The 17,423-nt window shown below is 55.1% G+C and overlaps 1 protein-coding gene across 15 annotated transcripts in view; it reads right to left on the bottom strand.

Annotated features, from left to right (window-relative positions):
• The window catches only part of Pitpnm2 (phosphatidylinositol transfer protein membrane associated 2), a 133,411-nt gene that overhangs the window by 5,641 nt on the left and 110,347 nt on the right, over positions 1–17,423 (bottom strand). For 7 of the 15 annotated variants that reach the window (XM_052168050.1, XM_052168047.1, XM_052168053.1 and 4 more), the window contains 15 exons: positions 16,678–16,905; positions 12,262–12,561; positions 11,351–11,446; positions 9,317–9,421; positions 9,121–9,191; positions 7,011–7,058; positions 6,580–6,827; positions 5,956–6,145; positions 5,693–5,812; positions 4,651–4,889; positions 4,066–4,244; positions 2,657–2,827; positions 1,999–2,148; positions 964–1,128; positions 414–575 (listed from right to left, as the gene is read on the bottom strand). In XM_052168050.1, the coding sequence (XP_052024010.1) occupies positions 414–575; positions 964–1,128; positions 1,999–2,148; positions 2,657–2,827; positions 4,066–4,244; positions 4,651–4,889; positions 5,693–5,812; positions 5,956–6,145; positions 6,580–6,827; positions 7,011–7,058; positions 9,121–9,191; positions 9,317–9,421; positions 11,351–11,446; positions 12,262–12,561; positions 16,678–16,905 (2,472 nt within the window). Of the gene's footprint in view, positions 1–413; positions 576–963; positions 1,129–1,998; positions 2,149–2,656; positions 2,828–4,065; positions 4,245–4,650; positions 4,890–5,692; positions 5,813–5,955; positions 6,146–6,579; positions 6,828–7,010; positions 7,059–8,686; positions 8,836–9,120; positions 9,192–9,316; positions 9,422–11,350; positions 11,447–12,261; positions 12,562–16,677; positions 16,906–17,423 lie in introns of those variants that run through there. The other 8 variants (XM_052168055.1, XM_052168057.1, XM_052168056.1 and 5 more) reach the window with 8 other exon arrangements.

The following is a 17,423-nucleotide window of genomic DNA, read 5'->3' as shown; positions in this document are numbered from 1 at the left end:
CCAAGGCTCAGAGATGTAAAAGAAGGAATAGAGACGCCTTGGTCTGACTTTGTAGAACATCCAGGTGAGGCCTGCTGCCCTTTCCCCTGCCTTGCTGCAGAGGTGGAGGTGAGTAGTGAGGCCTGGGCCCTTCAAGACAGGGGCTCTGTCCTCTCAGGGGAGATAGAGCGTGGGACATGCTGTGCCTGGTGGCTGCACACAGGTGCCTACCTGGGTTAGCTCCCTGAGTTCTGCCCTTGGCCTGGGAGGCGGCACCCCAGGCAGTCCTGCTCTCTCCTCCCTAGAGCCTGCATCTTCCTACCCAAGGCTATGTCTCCTGTCAGCCTCAGCAGGAGTTGGCAGCAGGGCCCAGCAGTGAGCTAGTGAAGCATGCTTGGCAGGGTGAGTGACCTCGAGTGCTGTGGATGGGGTACCTTCTCCGATGTCCAAGTCGGGGAGGCAGGGGACCCTCTCCAGGTTGGGGCTCACCTGCCTTGCCCTGGCACAGGGACCCTGGGTGGTAGGGGATGGGGGGGGCAGGGCGAGCAAGGATAGGCGCCTGATGCTGGGGGTGTGGTTGAGTGACGAGGGGCCCTCTGAGGAACAAGAACAAGGGGAATGGTTCAGACACACACACACACACACACACACACACACACACACACACACGGCTCCTACATTGCGTGTAGACCAGGGAGGATATTAGTGTGGGGCCAGGACCCATCAAGGGAAGACCCTAAGACAGCTGAAGTCTCTGAAACCCTCCAGCAGCCCCGGCCCTGGCCCAGAAGCTCACTGCAGCCTCATCCCTAGCCTCCCAGTGAGGTCACCACAGACTGGCACTGCTGAACAGCCATGGTAGTGGAAGTCCCCTGGCCCTGCAGGGTGAGGACCCACTTCCTGCCAGATAGACACCACTGTTGCCCTCCTCCCAGGGTCCCCAGCTGAAATATCTGTGGCAGGAGCGCAGGGGACACCACTCACTCTGGGCAATGCTGGATGCTGTGTAGCTCTCGGCCATGCCTGACACCTGACTGGCAATGCTGACCTCACTGGCTCTGCGGAAGCCACGGCTAGCAGGGGCTGTGCCAGGTGACGAGGGGGCTGCGTGCTCTTGGAAGACTGTGTTGTGGGCCTGGAGCACATCCGCTGTGGGGGAAAGGGACAGAGGTCCAGGTAAGAGAAGGCCTGATGCTAGCTCTCCCAGCAATGGGAGAGGCCAGCTTGCTGGGGCCAGTGTGCACCAGGTGCAGCTGGTTTAGGGCCTTGAGAGCGAGGGGCCTGAGCTGAGGCAGGGAGGGGGGGGCTGGGCAGAGAAGGGTGGACAGATGGACACAGACAGGGGTAGGGAGGCAAGGCGTGGGTTCCTGCCCTCCTTGGCCACTTCTTCCCTAGATTTGGCTACACAGCTGCTCTCTAGGCCTACAGAGGAGCAGCATGACCTTGGGCAGGGGCCTTGGACAGCTTTCTAGGGATGCTGGGCAGGCTGAGGACTGAGAAGAAGGCCGACCCCAGAGCAGCCCTCACACACAGGCTCTAGTCAGCCCCTGAGGGCATCTGAGGACAAAGGCAGGCGCTGAGGGTCCTAGGCTACAGGCCGGACAGAAGAGGAGGAACCAGTGTGGAGGACACAGCAGGCCTGCACATTCTCGGGAAGGTGAGGAGTGAGCCCCTGAGGCCCCAACTCCTTGTGACCACCCAGGTATTCTCCTAGCTGTGGGGTGAGGGGGCTGCCTGAGCCTTTCCCTATGTCTGCTCCCTGCGGCCTCGGGAAGAACACGCTGTCTGACAGGGCCACAGCCTCTGTTAGTCTCTGGGAAGCTGTGAACACTTTGCCTTAGGGTCGCTTCAGCTTCTGGACTGTCATTTACAGAGAGGAGTCACCAAGACTAACTTCCCGTGGCCCGGTCCTTGCTACCAAAGTCCCACAGATAGAGTGGCCAGAGAGGGCATGAGGGGGGCAGAGGGCTAAGGGGCGGCAGCCAAGCAGACATCAGTCACTAGGAGAGGGGTACACACACTCAGCACAGCCCAGGCTCTGGCGGGGCCCATCCTGCCAGGCGAGCGCGGGAACAGGGATACTGGTCTCCAGGAAGCTGTCCCCGTGGGGGAGAGGGGCCAGGGGGCCGCCCTCCAGGACCAGCTCTGGGTTTCTCTGCACGGTCTCGACTGGAGGCAGACGGGAAGAGAGCAGAGGACAAGAACAGACACTCAAGTGGGCCATCTGCACATGTGCTGACACAAACAAGGCTCCTTGAGGACCAGGACGTGACAACAAGATGCCAGGACACACACTGCAGCAGGGGGTGGGCCATTCTGAGGGCAGCCCCCCTACTCCCAGCCATCTCTGGGCAGCTGCCTACCACAGTGGGCCCAGTCCACAGCTCCCCAGCTTGCAGAAGGGCCTCATCTCCTTCCCTGTTTGGGTGAAGTCCCTGGGCAGTAGGGGAGGGAGTCTGGCCCTGCAGTGGCTGGGAAGCTCTCAGGGGGCTCCTCGGTCAGCCTTGCCCCTCAGGGATGGGGAGCTCCTCGCTCTTTACTTGCAGATGTTCGCTGGGGACCTGTGTCTGCCTCTGCTTCCCCTTGAGAAGACCCACTGTATCGAGGGCTATGGCGCAGATAGCACTGCACCCCTCCACGCCCCGCCCCGCCCCACCCACCTTCCTGAAAGCCTCACCCAGCAGCGTGGAGCAGCCATCGCCCAGCGGGTAGCGCTGGTATCGAGGGATGCTGAAGGGCGGCAGGGCATGGAAACGCCGCTCCAGCAGCGGCTCCAGGCGGGAGGCTGAAGGGTCCGCAGGGTGGAAGAGGTTGTACACTTGCTGGCACGCTGGCCGCAGCTGGAAAACTGGGAGTGGAGGGGAAAGAGACAAGACTTTGGGGAGTGGGCAGGAGTCTGGGGCCCAGGCTGCCTTTGCCTTGTGATTTTAATCAGCTTGGGATCTGTGTGGCTCATTTCCTTTATTAATAGATTTTTTTTTTTGAGGCAGGCTCTCACTCCGTAGCCCTTGCTTGTACTGATCTTCCTCCCTCAGCTACCGTGGGTGGCGGTTACAAGTACACCCGATTGCGCCCAATTCCAATCTTTCTGTTTTTTTAGTTGGAAAGATGGTAGTCGCACTGGTAGGAACCACAGTTCGGCATGGAGGGAGTGTGGGCAGCAGGGTGGAGGGCTCCTTCCAGCCCAGGACCCTGGGGCTCCACATGCATCTTCAGCTAGGCAGTGCAGGTACACCCAGGCTGAGGTCACCCGGCAGCACTAGACTATTCCTAGGCTGCAGCTGGGCACTGTGAGTGTCTGGGAAGCAGGACACAGGATTCACACCCAGCTTTCTCAGCTTGGCCTTTTCACAATGGGATGTGTGAGTCCACCTGATTCTTCCTTGGGGTGGCGGGGGATACCACAGAATGCCCTCTACATGTATGTGGGAAGCTGTGAGACTTGTGAGCAAGGCAGAGGGCCCTGCCCTGCAGGGGAACAGTTGCCCTCCTGGAAGAATGCTCACTTGTGGAGTCCCCCTAAGCAGCAGAGCTGCCATTGCTACCTTGTAGACAAGAAGGAGCAGAGGCATCGGTGGAACCCTGAGTATAGGGTCTTCGTTTTAATCTGGCCCCAGAGTGCACCTGCTCTCGGCTTGTCTGAGCCCTCTGAGCCTGTCTCCTCTTTGACACTGGGCTATAACAGCTGTAGTGGGAGTCATGTGCACCTCTGGGGCTGGACTGGTTAACGCTGGCACAGAACAGGGGTTACTGGGATGCTAGGATAGACGACTGCCCCACCTCTCATTGTCAGGGACAATGAGGCACCATGGCCACGTCTGTCCCCATAGGTAGACCCCATACCAGAGCCTGGGTCTGTTTTGTCTGACCTCCCTGACCCTGCTGAACATCCCCACTGCTTCAGGGACCTTGGAGAGAGGTTGAAGCAGCAGGTTTCAGGGGATGAGCAGATGACTGAGCTGCTGGAGAGCCAGGGAAGGACTGTGCCTGCCTTTGGTGGGTAGAGATGTTGAAAGGGCTGGGATGTGACCATGGCCTTGTGACTGATCCATGGAGGTCCCTGTCCCATCCCCACAGGCCTCTCACCATCCAGGGAGGGGATGACTGTTTTCCTCAAGGCTAGGACTAGCCCCAATGGGCACCCGAAGAGGAAGAGGTCAGCGATCTCGAAGTCAAACTTGCCCAGGGCCCCGGCACCGTCCAGCATCGTCGAACTGCTTGAGCGGCGGGAGCTGGGCTCATTCCTCAGCACGCTGGCATGGAGGCTGCAGTGGGGAACGTGCAGGTCACCCAGGGTCAGCTTCACAGGGGTCATACTGGGTCTCATGGTCCCTTAGGAACCAAGCCCTGTACTGTCCCAAAAGCAGGGCTGCCCAGCACCTACTAGGACAATCCTAGTGACAGTGTATCATAGCTTCTCCAGGGGAGCCCAATGCCTGACACACCATGATGGGATCATGCTGCCTGACTCCACCCACCTCCACCCTCAGGACAATGTTTCCAGTGGCTGAGGATAGCCCTTGTTGTATGCAGGGCCACAGTACCCAGCAAACTGGAAGTCCTCCAGATCAGAATGGCCAGGAGCCCACATATGCATTAGGCATATGACTGACAGAGCGCCCTGGCTCCTCCACGCTGGGGCCTTCCTCCTGGTGGTACGGCAAGCCCTACCTGGACAGGAAGGCCTGGTGCTGCTGGATGGTGTCCAGCTCATAGGTGGACGAATCACTCCTTTTGCGGGGCAGCTGCCTCCTGGCATCCTCGGTGCCGTTGCTTCGGGGGATATCAATGTTGCTGCGGCTCAGGTGCCGACTGCCCTCCAGGCTGGAGCCTCCGCCACTGCCACCGCCACTGCCACTGGAGCAGTGTGCTGCATTCACCAGGATGCCCGGGGACAGCAGGTCAGCGTCCTGGAATGGCCACGGAGGCTCACTGCCAGGTGGTCCCTGGCCTAGGCCTTCTTCAGTGCTCTGACTCCAGACCCTGTGGCCACTGCCCGGCTGCAGGCTTCTCACCCAACTAGAGGGGAAAGTCTGGCCTCCCACTGCCCCTCAGACTACTGGCTGAGTCCTAGCAGCCGTCACTCCAGGACTGGCCTGGCATACAATGATCTCTCCCAGGTGATGGCCATTCTACAGCAGGAAGACATCAGGGTCCGACAAAGGGGAACAGGGTGTCCCTATCTCACCTGGGACCAGAGCTGGGCTGTGCAATGCAAGCCTAGTATGTGAAGCCACGTGTGCTCCTGGACACATGGTGGTGGTTCCCCAGACTGCCACTTGTGGTCACCCACACCAGCAACTGTGTCCTTCCCATTTGTCTCCTGGGGATACTGAGGTACACTTTCATCTCCTTCGAACTTTGCTGACCTGCTTTAGGTACTTTCTTTGACTTAACCTGAGACCCAGGGCTTACGCTTGCCCCGTCTCTCCTAGCCCTCTCATGCCCTGCTCCAGAGGGAACTCCTGGGGGCCTCCATGGGCTTTGGACATTGTTGATTGACAAGATAGAAAGAGCAAGGACTGTGGTGTCCGAGTCAGCTCCTTGGGGTTTTGGCTGGGCACACTGCTTGTGGGACACAGCACAGGCCAGCTGATGGCTTGGTGGCCTGCATCAGGAAAGGTAGCCAGTCTCCATGGTGTATGAGAGACAGCAGGCCTTAGTGGAGGTTTGGGACCAAAGGATGCCCCACCGTCTGCCCCTGCCCAGGTACCTGCATGCTGACCACACTGCCCCGGCGGCTACTGCTTTGACTCTCAGACACCGGCTGGCCACTGTAGCATAAGGCATCAAATGCCAGGATGCCCCCAACACAGTCTCCAACCAGGCAGACCTGAAGGCAAGAAGGCAGAAGTTTGAGTCTTTATCCTGCTTTCTGGACTGCTAATTAGGAAAAGCACCCCCCTGCTACCCACGACCTGGTCCTCTGGCCAGCCCACCCTGAAAGGTCTTTCCCTGACCCCTGACAACACTCACCTGTCCGTTGAAGGTCACACCTTCCTGGGACTTGATAAAGTCTCCATAGGCCAGGTTGGCCCGCTGAATCACCGTAGCAACTGCCTCCTGGTACTGGGGTGAGGAAGTGGCCAGCAGGGGCAGAGCGGCCAGGGGGATGTGGTCCTGGCTGCTAGACAGACAGCCCTCATCGTGGCCATAGGGACTGAGGCTGGGGGGAAGGGGCCGGGTCAGCAGAGGGCAGGGAAAGTCAGCTTGACCCAATGGCCCTTCCCTGATCTAGAAAGCAGGCCAAGCAGAGCTGCCGCCTGCCCCGAGGACTCATGGAGACAGTCCTAGGAAGGCCTAAGAGCAGGCGCAGAGTGCCAGGGCCACTGAGTAGACTCCTATCCCAAGGCAGGCCAGCATCTCCACTCTACAGCACTGAACTGCGGACTCGGCTGGGACCGTCCTCCTAGGATCTGAACTTTCGTCGGCACGGGCTCTGCTGCCTTCAGGCTGAGGGGATGGGTGGTGGGAAAGGACGTTGTGGACGGAGGACCTAGCACTGGGAGCCATGCATCGCTCAGGGCCAGAGGTGGGGACAGTGTGCTGCGGCCTCTTCCTGTGGGGCATGATGGGTGTTGGCAGGCACATGCCACTCACTTGGAGACGAGGGCGAAGGCGTCAGCACAGATGGGTGGGCAGGGCACCAGGCGGATGGCCAGGTGGCCTAGGGCACTGGGGTAGTGCACACGCATGACGGTGTCGAACACGTTGGTGATAGTGTTGGTGTCACCCTGCTTGGAGCTGGGGTCCCCCGCTCCAGTGTCCAGGATGGTGCCTCCATGCAGCACCAGCAGCAGCACGTGAATCTTGGAGGGCGGCGCAGCTAGTGGCTGGCTCACCTCATCCTGCATGGGCAGTGGTGGGCATGAATTCCTTGCCAGGCCCCAGGTGCCCGAGTGGGTTTTTTTTTTGTTGTGTTTTTGTTTTGTTCTGCTAGGAATTGGACTTAGGAACTCACATGTGTGGTGGGCAAGCATCCCCCCTGAGCTAGCTGTATTCCCAGCCTGAGAGACCTGGGGGTTGGTTACCTGGTTATGGGGTCTGGGGTTCACTGCCTCAGCCCTTCCCTTGGACCCCTGCAAGGAGCAGAGACTAGAGATGGAGCGATGTGGCCCAACCAGGGTCACAGCAGACTCAAGGAAGGGTATCTTCTGGAGAAACCACATTCTACCTTCAGGGTCTCAGGAGTAGCTTCTGTTAGAGCTACCAGGCTAAGTGGTGGGACTGACTCAAGCAGCCTGGAGTCGTAGGGGTCGTTAGGAGGGGTCAGGCCAGGGAAGGAGTCTGTCCCTCAGGCCAATGCCGCGCTACTTCTAGAATCTAAGACCAAGGGCCTCAAGAGCAGAGGCGGGACCCTAGCACAGCAGGAAAAGGGAGATCAGGTCATGAGCGTACCTTTCCACTGGCCTGCTAGACTGCTATGCAGCCAAAGTGAAACCCTTGAATGTAAGCTGTGCACAGGGCTACAGAGCTATTCCTCTCAGATAAGGTGGGAGGGCGCTGGTCACATGGCTCAGTAGCACCAAGGGAGAAGAGCGCCCAAAGTCCCTGCTAGTTCTCCTAGAAGCCCAGGCCGTGGCCCCTATTCCCAGAGGCCTTTCCCGAATGCCCACTGTGTTCCTAGTGTGTGTGTGACAATGACCACTCTGTGTGTCTGTAGCTGCTGAGCCATGTTATGCCCAAGGACATAACACGGCTCAACACGTGGGGACATGAGGAAAAGAGAGGAGAAGTGATGCCTGTCTTGGGCTTGCTCTCCTCCCTGGGCTGGCATAGAACAACTACATATTCAGGGACTGCCCACCACAGGGGCGTCTGGGCATAGGGAGTGGCGGCCGCTCCCATCATGACCAAATACAGGGGGTTCTCCGATACAGTGGGCAGAAGGTTATGGGAAAATGTCTGTAAAAGCAGCTTTCCAGCGCCTGGACAGGGAGGTACAGTCCAGCTGTCCCTTGTCACCTGGGAATGGGTGGGACTATCCTTTGTGCATTACTCTGGCTCAGCCGCTCACTGATTAGCCCTTCAGGGGTGACCACAGGCCCAGAAACAGCTTTCCTCACACTCGGCCAGAGACAGCAACTCCCCCTGCCCTGAACTCTAGGGGAAGCAGAGCTCACTAGAGCAGTGATGCCTTTGATGGAGAGTCAGGGCACCCTGTCTGCTTCTACCAAGCCATCCTTTCATGAAGAAAGGTTCCAGTTGGGGGTTAGTATGGGCAGAAGGGTCTGGCTTTGGATGGCAGTGCCCCAGAAGTAGTGCTGGGTTCCTCTGACTGCACACCCCAAGGCAGATCCTGAGCCTCGGGCTCTGCCCCTCTCCTGGGGGACAGTCAGAGCTGTGTGCGCTGAGTTGGGAGGGCCTCTGCTTGCTTTGTCTAATGTTAAGCAGCAACTGACAACCATTCCCTCACCTCATACCCTGTCCAGAAAAGTACACCTCCACCTCAGACCTCAAAGCAGAAGACCTCAGGAGGGGAAGAGGTGTGCCTGCCTCTCCCAGGCCTTCCAGGGGGCCAGAGTTCCCACAGAGGAGCTATCTCCACTTGGGCAGCCTGGAGACAGAGCAGGGCAGTGCTTATGACCATAGGATGGCCCAGCTGTGGCCCAGCCTGGCTCCTGCCCCAGTGCAAACAGCTCTGACGGCCTGCAGGCGGAAGGGGCGCGAGCTCCAGCAAAGAACCCCCGAGCGAGCGGACACAGGCTCTACAAAGACAGCTTTATTGGACACTGAGTTCTGCCTGGCCGGAAGCAGCCCTGGGCCACAGCCACATCACTTCTGCCTAGACGGCTCTTTGTTCTTTTTCTTCTTGTGCCACGGGAAGGATGGGAACATGGAGCTCTTAGTTTTTTTCTGGAATTTACAAGGTTCTCATTTTATTTTCCCAAAGGTGGAACTTGGTCAAGGTTTTCCTTGGGGGCTGTCTGCTGTCCCTGGTTCTCAGGAATGTCATAGAGACAGGGCTGGCTGGTGTCCCCATAGAAAGGTGGCAAGGAAAGGGACCCCAGGCCTCTCTGGTGAATGTGGATACACATTCTCTGGCCAAATATGGATACACGGCTCTGGAGAGCTCTGTCTCTGTACCCTGCACCCAGCCCCGCCCCACAGCCTTGGTCTTAGTGTTTAGTAGGTACCCACCTCAATGATGTTCAGCTGTTCCACGCTGGAGGCTACCCTGAACTCAGAGTCACTCTGTTGGTAGATACCATCTGCAATACAGAAGCCACATGGTAACTGCTGGTGCAGTGGACACCCAGGAATGCTGCAAATTCCTGGGTCCCACCGTTGTGCGGAAATTGGGTAAGATGGCACTCTCCTCCCCAAGGCTGGTTACCCTGTGATTCCTCAGGCTCTGGATTCTCCATTTTGTCCATGAGGTCGTTGGAGTTCCACTTGGTGATGTCCTTGGCATGTATTTCCTCCTTGTGGTGCAGGTTCTCTGGGGAGGAAGGAGGACTTGGGTGCTCTTGGAGCCCACATGTCCAGTGTACCTGCTCTGCCTTACCCTTCCCTGTCTTTGGAGGCTACCCGGCAGGTGCAGACACCTGGCCTTCTGTACCATTTAGTGTATTCATGATGCTGCAGAGATCACCACTATCTAATTCCAGAACAGTCTCTCTCTCTCTCTCTCTCTCTCTCTCTCTCTCTCTCTCTCTCTCTCTCTCTCTCTCTCTGTCTCTCTCTCTCTCTTTCTTTGGTTTTATGAGACAGAGTTTTTCTGTGTAGCCCTGGCTGTCCTGGAACTCACTCTGTAGACCAGGCTGGCCTCGAACTCAGAAATCCTCCTGCCTCTGCCTCCCAAGTCCTGGGATTAATTCCAGAAAATTCTCATCACCCTGGATGTAAACCCAGTGCTCAATCCCAAGCAGTCAGGCCTCGCAGCGTAATCTGTTCTCCTCCTGGCCTTAGCTTGTCTGGGACATTTTCAGTGACAGTCACACACTGTGTGTGTGTGTTCTTCCGCGGCTGGCTTCATTCTAACGGCTGGCTTCATTCTAAAGGTGCTGTGCTTTTGAGGTGTGTCTGCTCTGCAGGGTAGGGTGGTGCTTCCTTACCTTTAGGGATTTACCAGAGCCTTTGTTTATCTGTCTACAGCTGATGTTTAAGACTCAGAAACCCTAGCTCAGAGAGGCTGCAGCTGTGAATGTGTCACTCACGACTGGACTCCCATTTCTGCTCCTCTAGAACTACACCCAGGGCCACAGCTGCTTAGCACAAGGCTGACCTTCTCCCTCTGCTGAGGAGAGGCTCCTGGGAGGGATCTGAGAAGCCTGCTGCTGTGGTATCTGTGCTTTTTCCCTACAGCAGTGGTCAATTTGGGGGTCGCACATCAGATACCCCGCATATCAGGTATGTACATTATGACGTACAGCAGTAGCAAAATGACAGGTATGTATTTCCTCTTTAAAGGACAAAGTGTCAGCTAGGAGGGTGGAGTACCAAAGACACCCTTCTCCATTCCTTCAAGTGCACAGGTTGGCTCAGAATCCCTTGCCACACATTTCCAGGTTGTCTAATTCCAGGACAAGTCAACAAACCCCATTTTTTTTTTTTTTTTTTTTTTTGTTGAATGCTGGCTCCTTAAGTTTTCTCACTGTCAGTCTGGCTAGCCAGTTAATTAAGATGCCATGGGCAGCTCCTCTGCTCCTGCTAGCGAGGGCAGAATGAGAGAACCCTGCTGGTCAACTGTGGCATGTTCCCTTCTTTCTGAGCTTCTGTCCTTTGCATGCTCTGGGGCTGGCTGCGCTGCTGGCATGCAGTGAGACCCATCTTTCTTTCTGGGCCTGCCTGCTGGCTCCTCTAACTTCTTTGAAAGCATATTTGTGGTTCCATGTGAGTGGGGTGGGCGGGGCTTGAATCTTCCAGCACAGGTGAGCAATTGGCTGTGAGCTGCTGTGCGTATTTTTCAATTAGTAGGAAATAGGCAGTTCATCTAGTTTCTCTTTATTACTTTTTCTAAATCGTCTACATTAGATGCATATTAATTTGCATTTAATGAAGAAAAGCAATAACAAATAATAAACCAAGCACAAAAATTGAGGACTAAGTCACACTTCTTACGGAGATAAATTTATCTGGGAAATGCTTCAGTAGAATTGTGTGCCGTATAAGGTGGGGTTCAGAGAATGGCACTACCCTTCCAGGCTCTGAGTCCCGACTTATAATTAAGCCCCAAGACTCAAGAGAGATGACTTTCCAGTGACCTCATTTCATTCGCTGTACTCTACCCGCAAGCCCCAGGCTGTCCACTGTGATAGTGTGGGGACAGGTAACAGGGACAGTATAGTGACAGGTGCTTCACACACTTTAACAGCTCTTCCCACCTGACCCAGGAAGGGCCCACAGGCTGCAGGGGTGACCTGCCTACCTTGTGCATCAAAGAACTCCTCTTCTGAGCCTTCGTCAGAGTCCCTGGCGATACTCTGCATCCTCCACTCTGAGATGCTATGTCGGGAGGGGCTGGCTGGAAGGCAAACCCTAGTGTGATGGTCTGGCCTGCAGAAGAGGGCTAGGAGGGCATCACCAGAGAACTTTGCCATAGACAGAAATGAAGAGACGGGTGGAGAGCCCAGGGTTTATCTGAGTAGAACCATCTGGCCCTTTCTTGCCCTGCTGCCTCATGGACTATGCAGTCTTGTCCAGGGAGAGCTTAGGACAGGAGCTCAGATGAGCCCTGGACCTGACCATACACAACTCCTTACACATGGCCACAGCAGACCTGACAAATAAGTGCTGGCTGCAGGGCAGGAGGAAGAGAGGGGAGCCGAGGCAGAGACTCACCTTACCCCACACCTGAAGTCAGGGCCAGTGTCAGCCTGGGGCCAGGTACCCTGGGCTTGGGAGGGGGTTACTGGGACAAGACTAGCCACTCAGTATGTGTGTGTGAGAGAGAGACTCTACAGGGGCACGACTGCCACAAGGGGTGGGGTGGGGAGACCTTACAGGGGCACGGACTAGCCAAAAAAGGGAGACCTTGCTTCCTCTCGTGGCCCAGAATCTGACACCTTGAAAATATCTTCTCTCACTGGGTGTCTACCTGGACCTACTCTCCAGATTTCCTCAGTCACAGACTGTTTGGGGCTTATGGGTAAGCCTGGGGATGCTGCTTAGAAAAGGCCAGGCTCACTTCACGGTCACCGTGAAGCCCCACCTGGTACCACTTAGAAAGTAAAAGGCTCCACAGGAAAGAAAAAGCAATGAGGACACAGTCAAGCTGTGGCCTGGCTGCCCTGGACACTGGAAGGAAGGCCTTGCAGCAGAGGCAGGGACCCAGCTTACCTCCCCGCTTCGAGGACCTGGAGGACTTGGACGAGGTGGACCACTGCTTCTTCAGGCCCCGCCCCAGAGGCTCCCCATTGTTGCCGCTGGGTTCGGGGGTTGCTCCAGATGCCTGGTCCTTGGTAGTACTGTCCTTGCTTAGTTCTGAGGGTCCTTCCTCTGAATACTGGGCCATTTTGCGGGACAGCATGAGCTGTACCTCCCTCTCCAGCTCTCGGATTTTCTCCATGGTCAGCCCATACCATTCGTCCTGCCAGCACCAGGCCTGCCGGTGGGCTCGCACCATCACCCGCCGCAGGCCTGCACAGAGCCAGAGGACAAGGAAGCTCAGAGCAGAGGCAGTATGCACCAGGGCAAAGCTCTAGGTCAGGCTAGAATCACTGGTCATCAGTGCTTCCTGGTTCCTCATATTGTCAACCTAGACAGAGAGCTGGCTCCCAGTGGCCTCAGGAGTTCACAATGGCTGTACACCTGGAGGGCAAGGCTTTGGTCAGAGGTCACAGTTTATTGTAAGGGATTCATGCCCTAGGGGAGGTGGCATTGGACTTCCTAAAAGACTTGTCTGGTCTACGTTTCCTGTTGAATTTTCCATAGAAGACGAGATAAAAAAAAATGGGTTGCATTCTGTCTGTCGGTCTGTCTGTCTCTCTGTGGTGTGTGTGTGTGTGTGTGTGTGTGTGTGTGTGTATGAAAGTCAGAGGTCAACATTGGGTGTCTTTCTTCTGTCATTTTTCTACATTATTTTTGGAGGCGGGGTCTTTCATTGAACCTAGAGTTTGTGGATTTGGTTAGATTAGATAACAGCAAGAGCCAGGAATTGTCTCTATCTCCCCAGCACTTGGATTACAGGCGTGCACCACTGAGTCTGGTTCTTTTATGTGGGATCAAACCTCAGGTCCTCACAATTCTGTGGTAAGCACTTTACTGACTGAGTCATCTCCCTAGCCCCAGCGCACATCTTTAATTCCAATGCTTGGGAGGCAGAGGCAGGTGTATCTCTAGGTTTTAGGCTAGCCTGGTCTACAGAGTGAGTTCTAGGACTGCCATGGCTATACAGTAAAACCCTATCTGAAATCAAAACACCAAAAACCAAAAACCAAACCCAACCAACCAACCAACAAACAACGACGACCACAAAACTGAATGCAGCAGCACACAGTAATGCACCGTTGTAAGTAATGCATAAGGGCATCCTTGGCTAATGCTGAGCTGGAGGCGAGAGTCACATAAGACCCTTCAAACACAAACAACCAGCAGTGAGGGAGAGGGCTCTGTGGGCAGACACTCAGCGTGGAACAGCCCTGGAACCCACACTGTGGGAGGAGTTGTCCTTTGACCTCAGCAGTGCTTGCTGCTTTTCCAAAACGAGCGTTCAGTTTCCAGCACCCCCACCAGGCTGGTCACCCCTACCTATGCCCTCCATGGCCTCCATGGGTATCTGTACCCACATGCACATTCCCCCCCCCTCCACACGCATGGACTTAAAACAGAGCACAAAAGGCAGTAGAACCTTACTGTCCACACCACCCAGCAAAGTAGCAGTGTGTCTGGAGTCAGGGCTTTTCCTCCCCATCTCGGACTCCTTGCTGCCCAGCAGCACTGGTCCTGGCGTCCTAGGTTTTGTGTTTGTCGCTTGCTCTGTTCCTGGGATTAGTGTGCACATGTGTTTTCTACACGGTGTTGGAATGGTCTGGCTGGTGATATTTACATGTATGTGCTGAACTGTGTTTTCTTCTGGCCGAGTTTCACCTTTCCCATACTTCGGTGTGCTCTACATGAGGGAGCTGCTGTGGTCCAAGATGGACGCATTTGAAACACTGGGTTGTTTGTTTAATTTTTGTCATTTCCTGCTAGTGGGTCTTTGGCTCATATGTGTAATATTCTATTTTGTGGCCCTGAACATTTTGAAATGTGAATGAGTTTCTCCAGGGGGCATCCTTGAGAGAAGTGACGGCTGGTATTCAGGGATGTGTCCTCTTGTTTTCTCTGAGAATTCTAGGTGGCCTTCCAAGAGGCTGAGCTCTGGCATGTCCTCAGGCTCCCCGTTCTCCCCACCCTCACATCCCATGCCTCATTTTCTGATTTCAGTCACTGAGAGTCCAGTTGTGGGGCTTCTGCTCACCGGTGGAACAGGACGGAACTCTGTCACTCAGGTCTGACTAGCCCTTGCCTACATTCGAGGGTGGTCTCAGATACAGCACAGAGGAGCTTGTTTCCTTTTCTGGGCCTGTGTCTTTTGGGCTCAGTGTACTCTCACCAAGCAGGGAAAGACGTCCTCTTGGGCCAGTTGGAGGGATGGGACACTGCACTACAGCCGGGGTCAGGCACCTTACGTCTGAGAGGGGTTTGAAGTGACTTCTCCAAGACTACTTGTGAGTACACTCATGATCACAGTGCTCAGACAGGGCTGTGTCATGTCTGCCGGCAGGTCTGCACCCCAAGATATACCCCACAACAGCTCTGCAGAACTGGCACTGTTACCCCCCTCATGGATAAGCAGACGGGACTCAGAGAGGCAACATTGATACCGCTATGGCACTGCATGTCAGCTGTCCTAACGACTTGACCAGGATGTCCTCCTTTCTGAGGAGAGAGGTGACTTTTATGGGAGCTGAGGAAACTGGGTTTTGTTAGAATCTCAGGGATTACCTGGGGGCAGGGGAGGGCATGGGGCCCACAGATCCTGGGACCCACTATCCCCAGGACCAGAAGTCCCAAGTGGGCCATACTGGAGAGATTACAGTAGGGTGGGACAAGACAGTGTCACCTATGGGATGAGGCCTGTGCTCAGGAGGCCCAGTGGGGTGGGCATGCTGACACCCAGGCTGCCTCTATGACACTGTCCTCCTGGCCGAGATCTCAGAGTTAGAGATGTGGGGAGGAAGCAGGGAGGTTTCATGGGTGGTCTCAGCCGCCATGAGGTTGGACAGACTGCAGGGATATATCCCATCTGTCTCCTGCCACCTCTGCTGAACTGTCACAGGCCCTGCAGAAACCTGCTGGGAAGGGAGCAGAAGAGAATGTATCTGAGATGCTGCCCTGACATGGAGCTGGAGAAACTGTCCCTTACTATCAAGGCTGTTGTACACACATCATTTCTGCCTTTCCAGGTGGGAGGTCCCCTCCTCAGAGTCTAGCACTCTGCTGATGGTGCAAAACACCTTCCACAATCTCTGGAATCCATACTGTGTGAGGTTGTCTAATGCCACCTCCATTGCCAGTTGAGGAATGTATATTCTGGGTCCAGCCTATGTGGGGTCTTCATTTCATCCTCTATAAACAGGGCAACGGTGTCCCCAACATGGGTAATCATGAGTCAACATGAGGAGACTGGAGCATGTGGTCAACGGTGTGGCTCTATCTGTGCCTAAAGTAAGTCTCCCTGGTTTGTGCTGACTCCAGGTGACTGCCTGGTGCTCCTGTGAAGTTGTGAGTCCAGGACTCCAAGGGAAGAGAAGGAAAGCCCTGGGCAGCATCCTCTGGCTGGGAGCCCCCAGACATCTGCTAGCCCACCTGCCCTGGAAGGGCCGCGTGGGTGTGAAGGGCTCTATCTGAGCCACTCTGCCATCTGGACATTCTAGCCTGCAGGCAGAGCTCTGGCCCAGCTAGGGAGGGTCTGGGCCCTCAGGTAGAGAGAAGCCTGGGAGCCAGAGGCCCCAGTGGCAGCTATGGGTGTCTGCGGAGGCTTCTGGCCTGAGTGTGCTGCAGGTTACACTATCATATAGCAGCCAGAGCAGGAATGTCTGGGCAGTGGATGAGGCACAGACAGTAGGCACATGGTCCCGGATGGCCGAGACGGAGTGGAGAAGGGGATATGGGTGCAGGCTCTGGGGTCTGTTGTGGCTGTTCTTACTTGTCAACTTGACTACATCTAAATTAACTAAAGTCCAAGCAGCTGTGCACATCTGTGAGAGAGTTTTCTTGAATGGACCACTTAAGGTGGTAAAACCCACCCTAAATTGGAGTTATACCTTCTGGTGGCATCCTAAATAAAGAACATGAAAGAAAAAAGCTTTTCTCTTTGCCTACTTACCCTCACTCTCACTGGCAGGCCCATTCCTGCACTGACATTAGAGCCTACTTTTTCAGGATTCCAGTGTATACTGAAGAGCAGGTGGGACAGCCAGCCTTGTGGACTAAACAACTATTGGATTCTTGGACTTTTCATCAGGAGACAGCCATTGTTTGAATACTTGGACCACATCCTGTACACTTCCTAATAAATCCTGCTTATATTCATTCATTCATTCATTCATTCATTCATTCATTCACTCATTCATTCATTCATTCTCTCATCCATCAGCTCCGTATCTCTAGGAAACCCTGACTTAATACCGGGTCATCTCTTAGCAGTAAACGGTAAGAACACAATCACAGCACGTGGCTAATGGAGGCGGACAGGTACGCACACCTCACCTGTGTCATGGATGAACCTCTCAATCTTGGACTGCATGCCCCAGTATCGGAACTCCACCTTGCAGAGCTTGTAGGCGCACATGATGGGGAGAAGGCGCTTCTTGTACTCCTGAATCCAGTTTTCAGAAAGAGGTCCCCGGCGAGTCTTGGCTGACTGGAATATCTTGGGGTCTTCTTCTGCCTTATATTCATTGGGGGGCACAGAATCCTTGACGATGTCGATGATGTCTACGGGGACACCCTGCAAGTGGTCACGTCTGCCTAACATCTATCCACCCTTTCCAGATACTCTACCCTAAGTCCTTACAGGGCCTAAGGCTCATCATATATGATGCATGCGTGTGTGTGCATGTGTATGAGTGTGTCACTGGGATTGGATCTAGGGCCTCACCTGTGCTATATGAACACTCTATCATTGAGCTACATTCCTAATCTTATTTATACTTTTCATTTTGAGACAAGGTCATACATTAAGTTGTCCAGGCAGGCTTTCGAACTTGTGATCCTTCCACTTCAGCCCATACTACCTGGCTCGGGTCTTGTAGCTTTTTTGAAGTCAGCTTGACAAACCATGGTCTACATGTACAGTTAAGTGGGCCAGTGAGCCAATGAGAAGAGGGGTTTCATGAACAGTGGGGTGGGGAGGACACACAGGGTGTTGAAATCTTTGCAGAACAGGGTGGCATTTTAGACAAAGGAGTAGAACTGGGGGCCCAGATGGCCCCTGCAGCACTGGTGCTGGACTT

This window comes from Apodemus sylvaticus, chromosome 22 (genome assembly GCF_947179515.1).
Source record: "Apodemus sylvaticus chromosome 22, mApoSyl1.1, whole genome shotgun sequence".
NCBI lineage: Eukaryota > Metazoa > Chordata > Mammalia > Rodentia > Muridae > Apodemus > Apodemus sylvaticus.
Note: the sequence above shows the minus strand (reverse complement) of the source record. Positions and strands in the feature narration are given on the sequence as shown.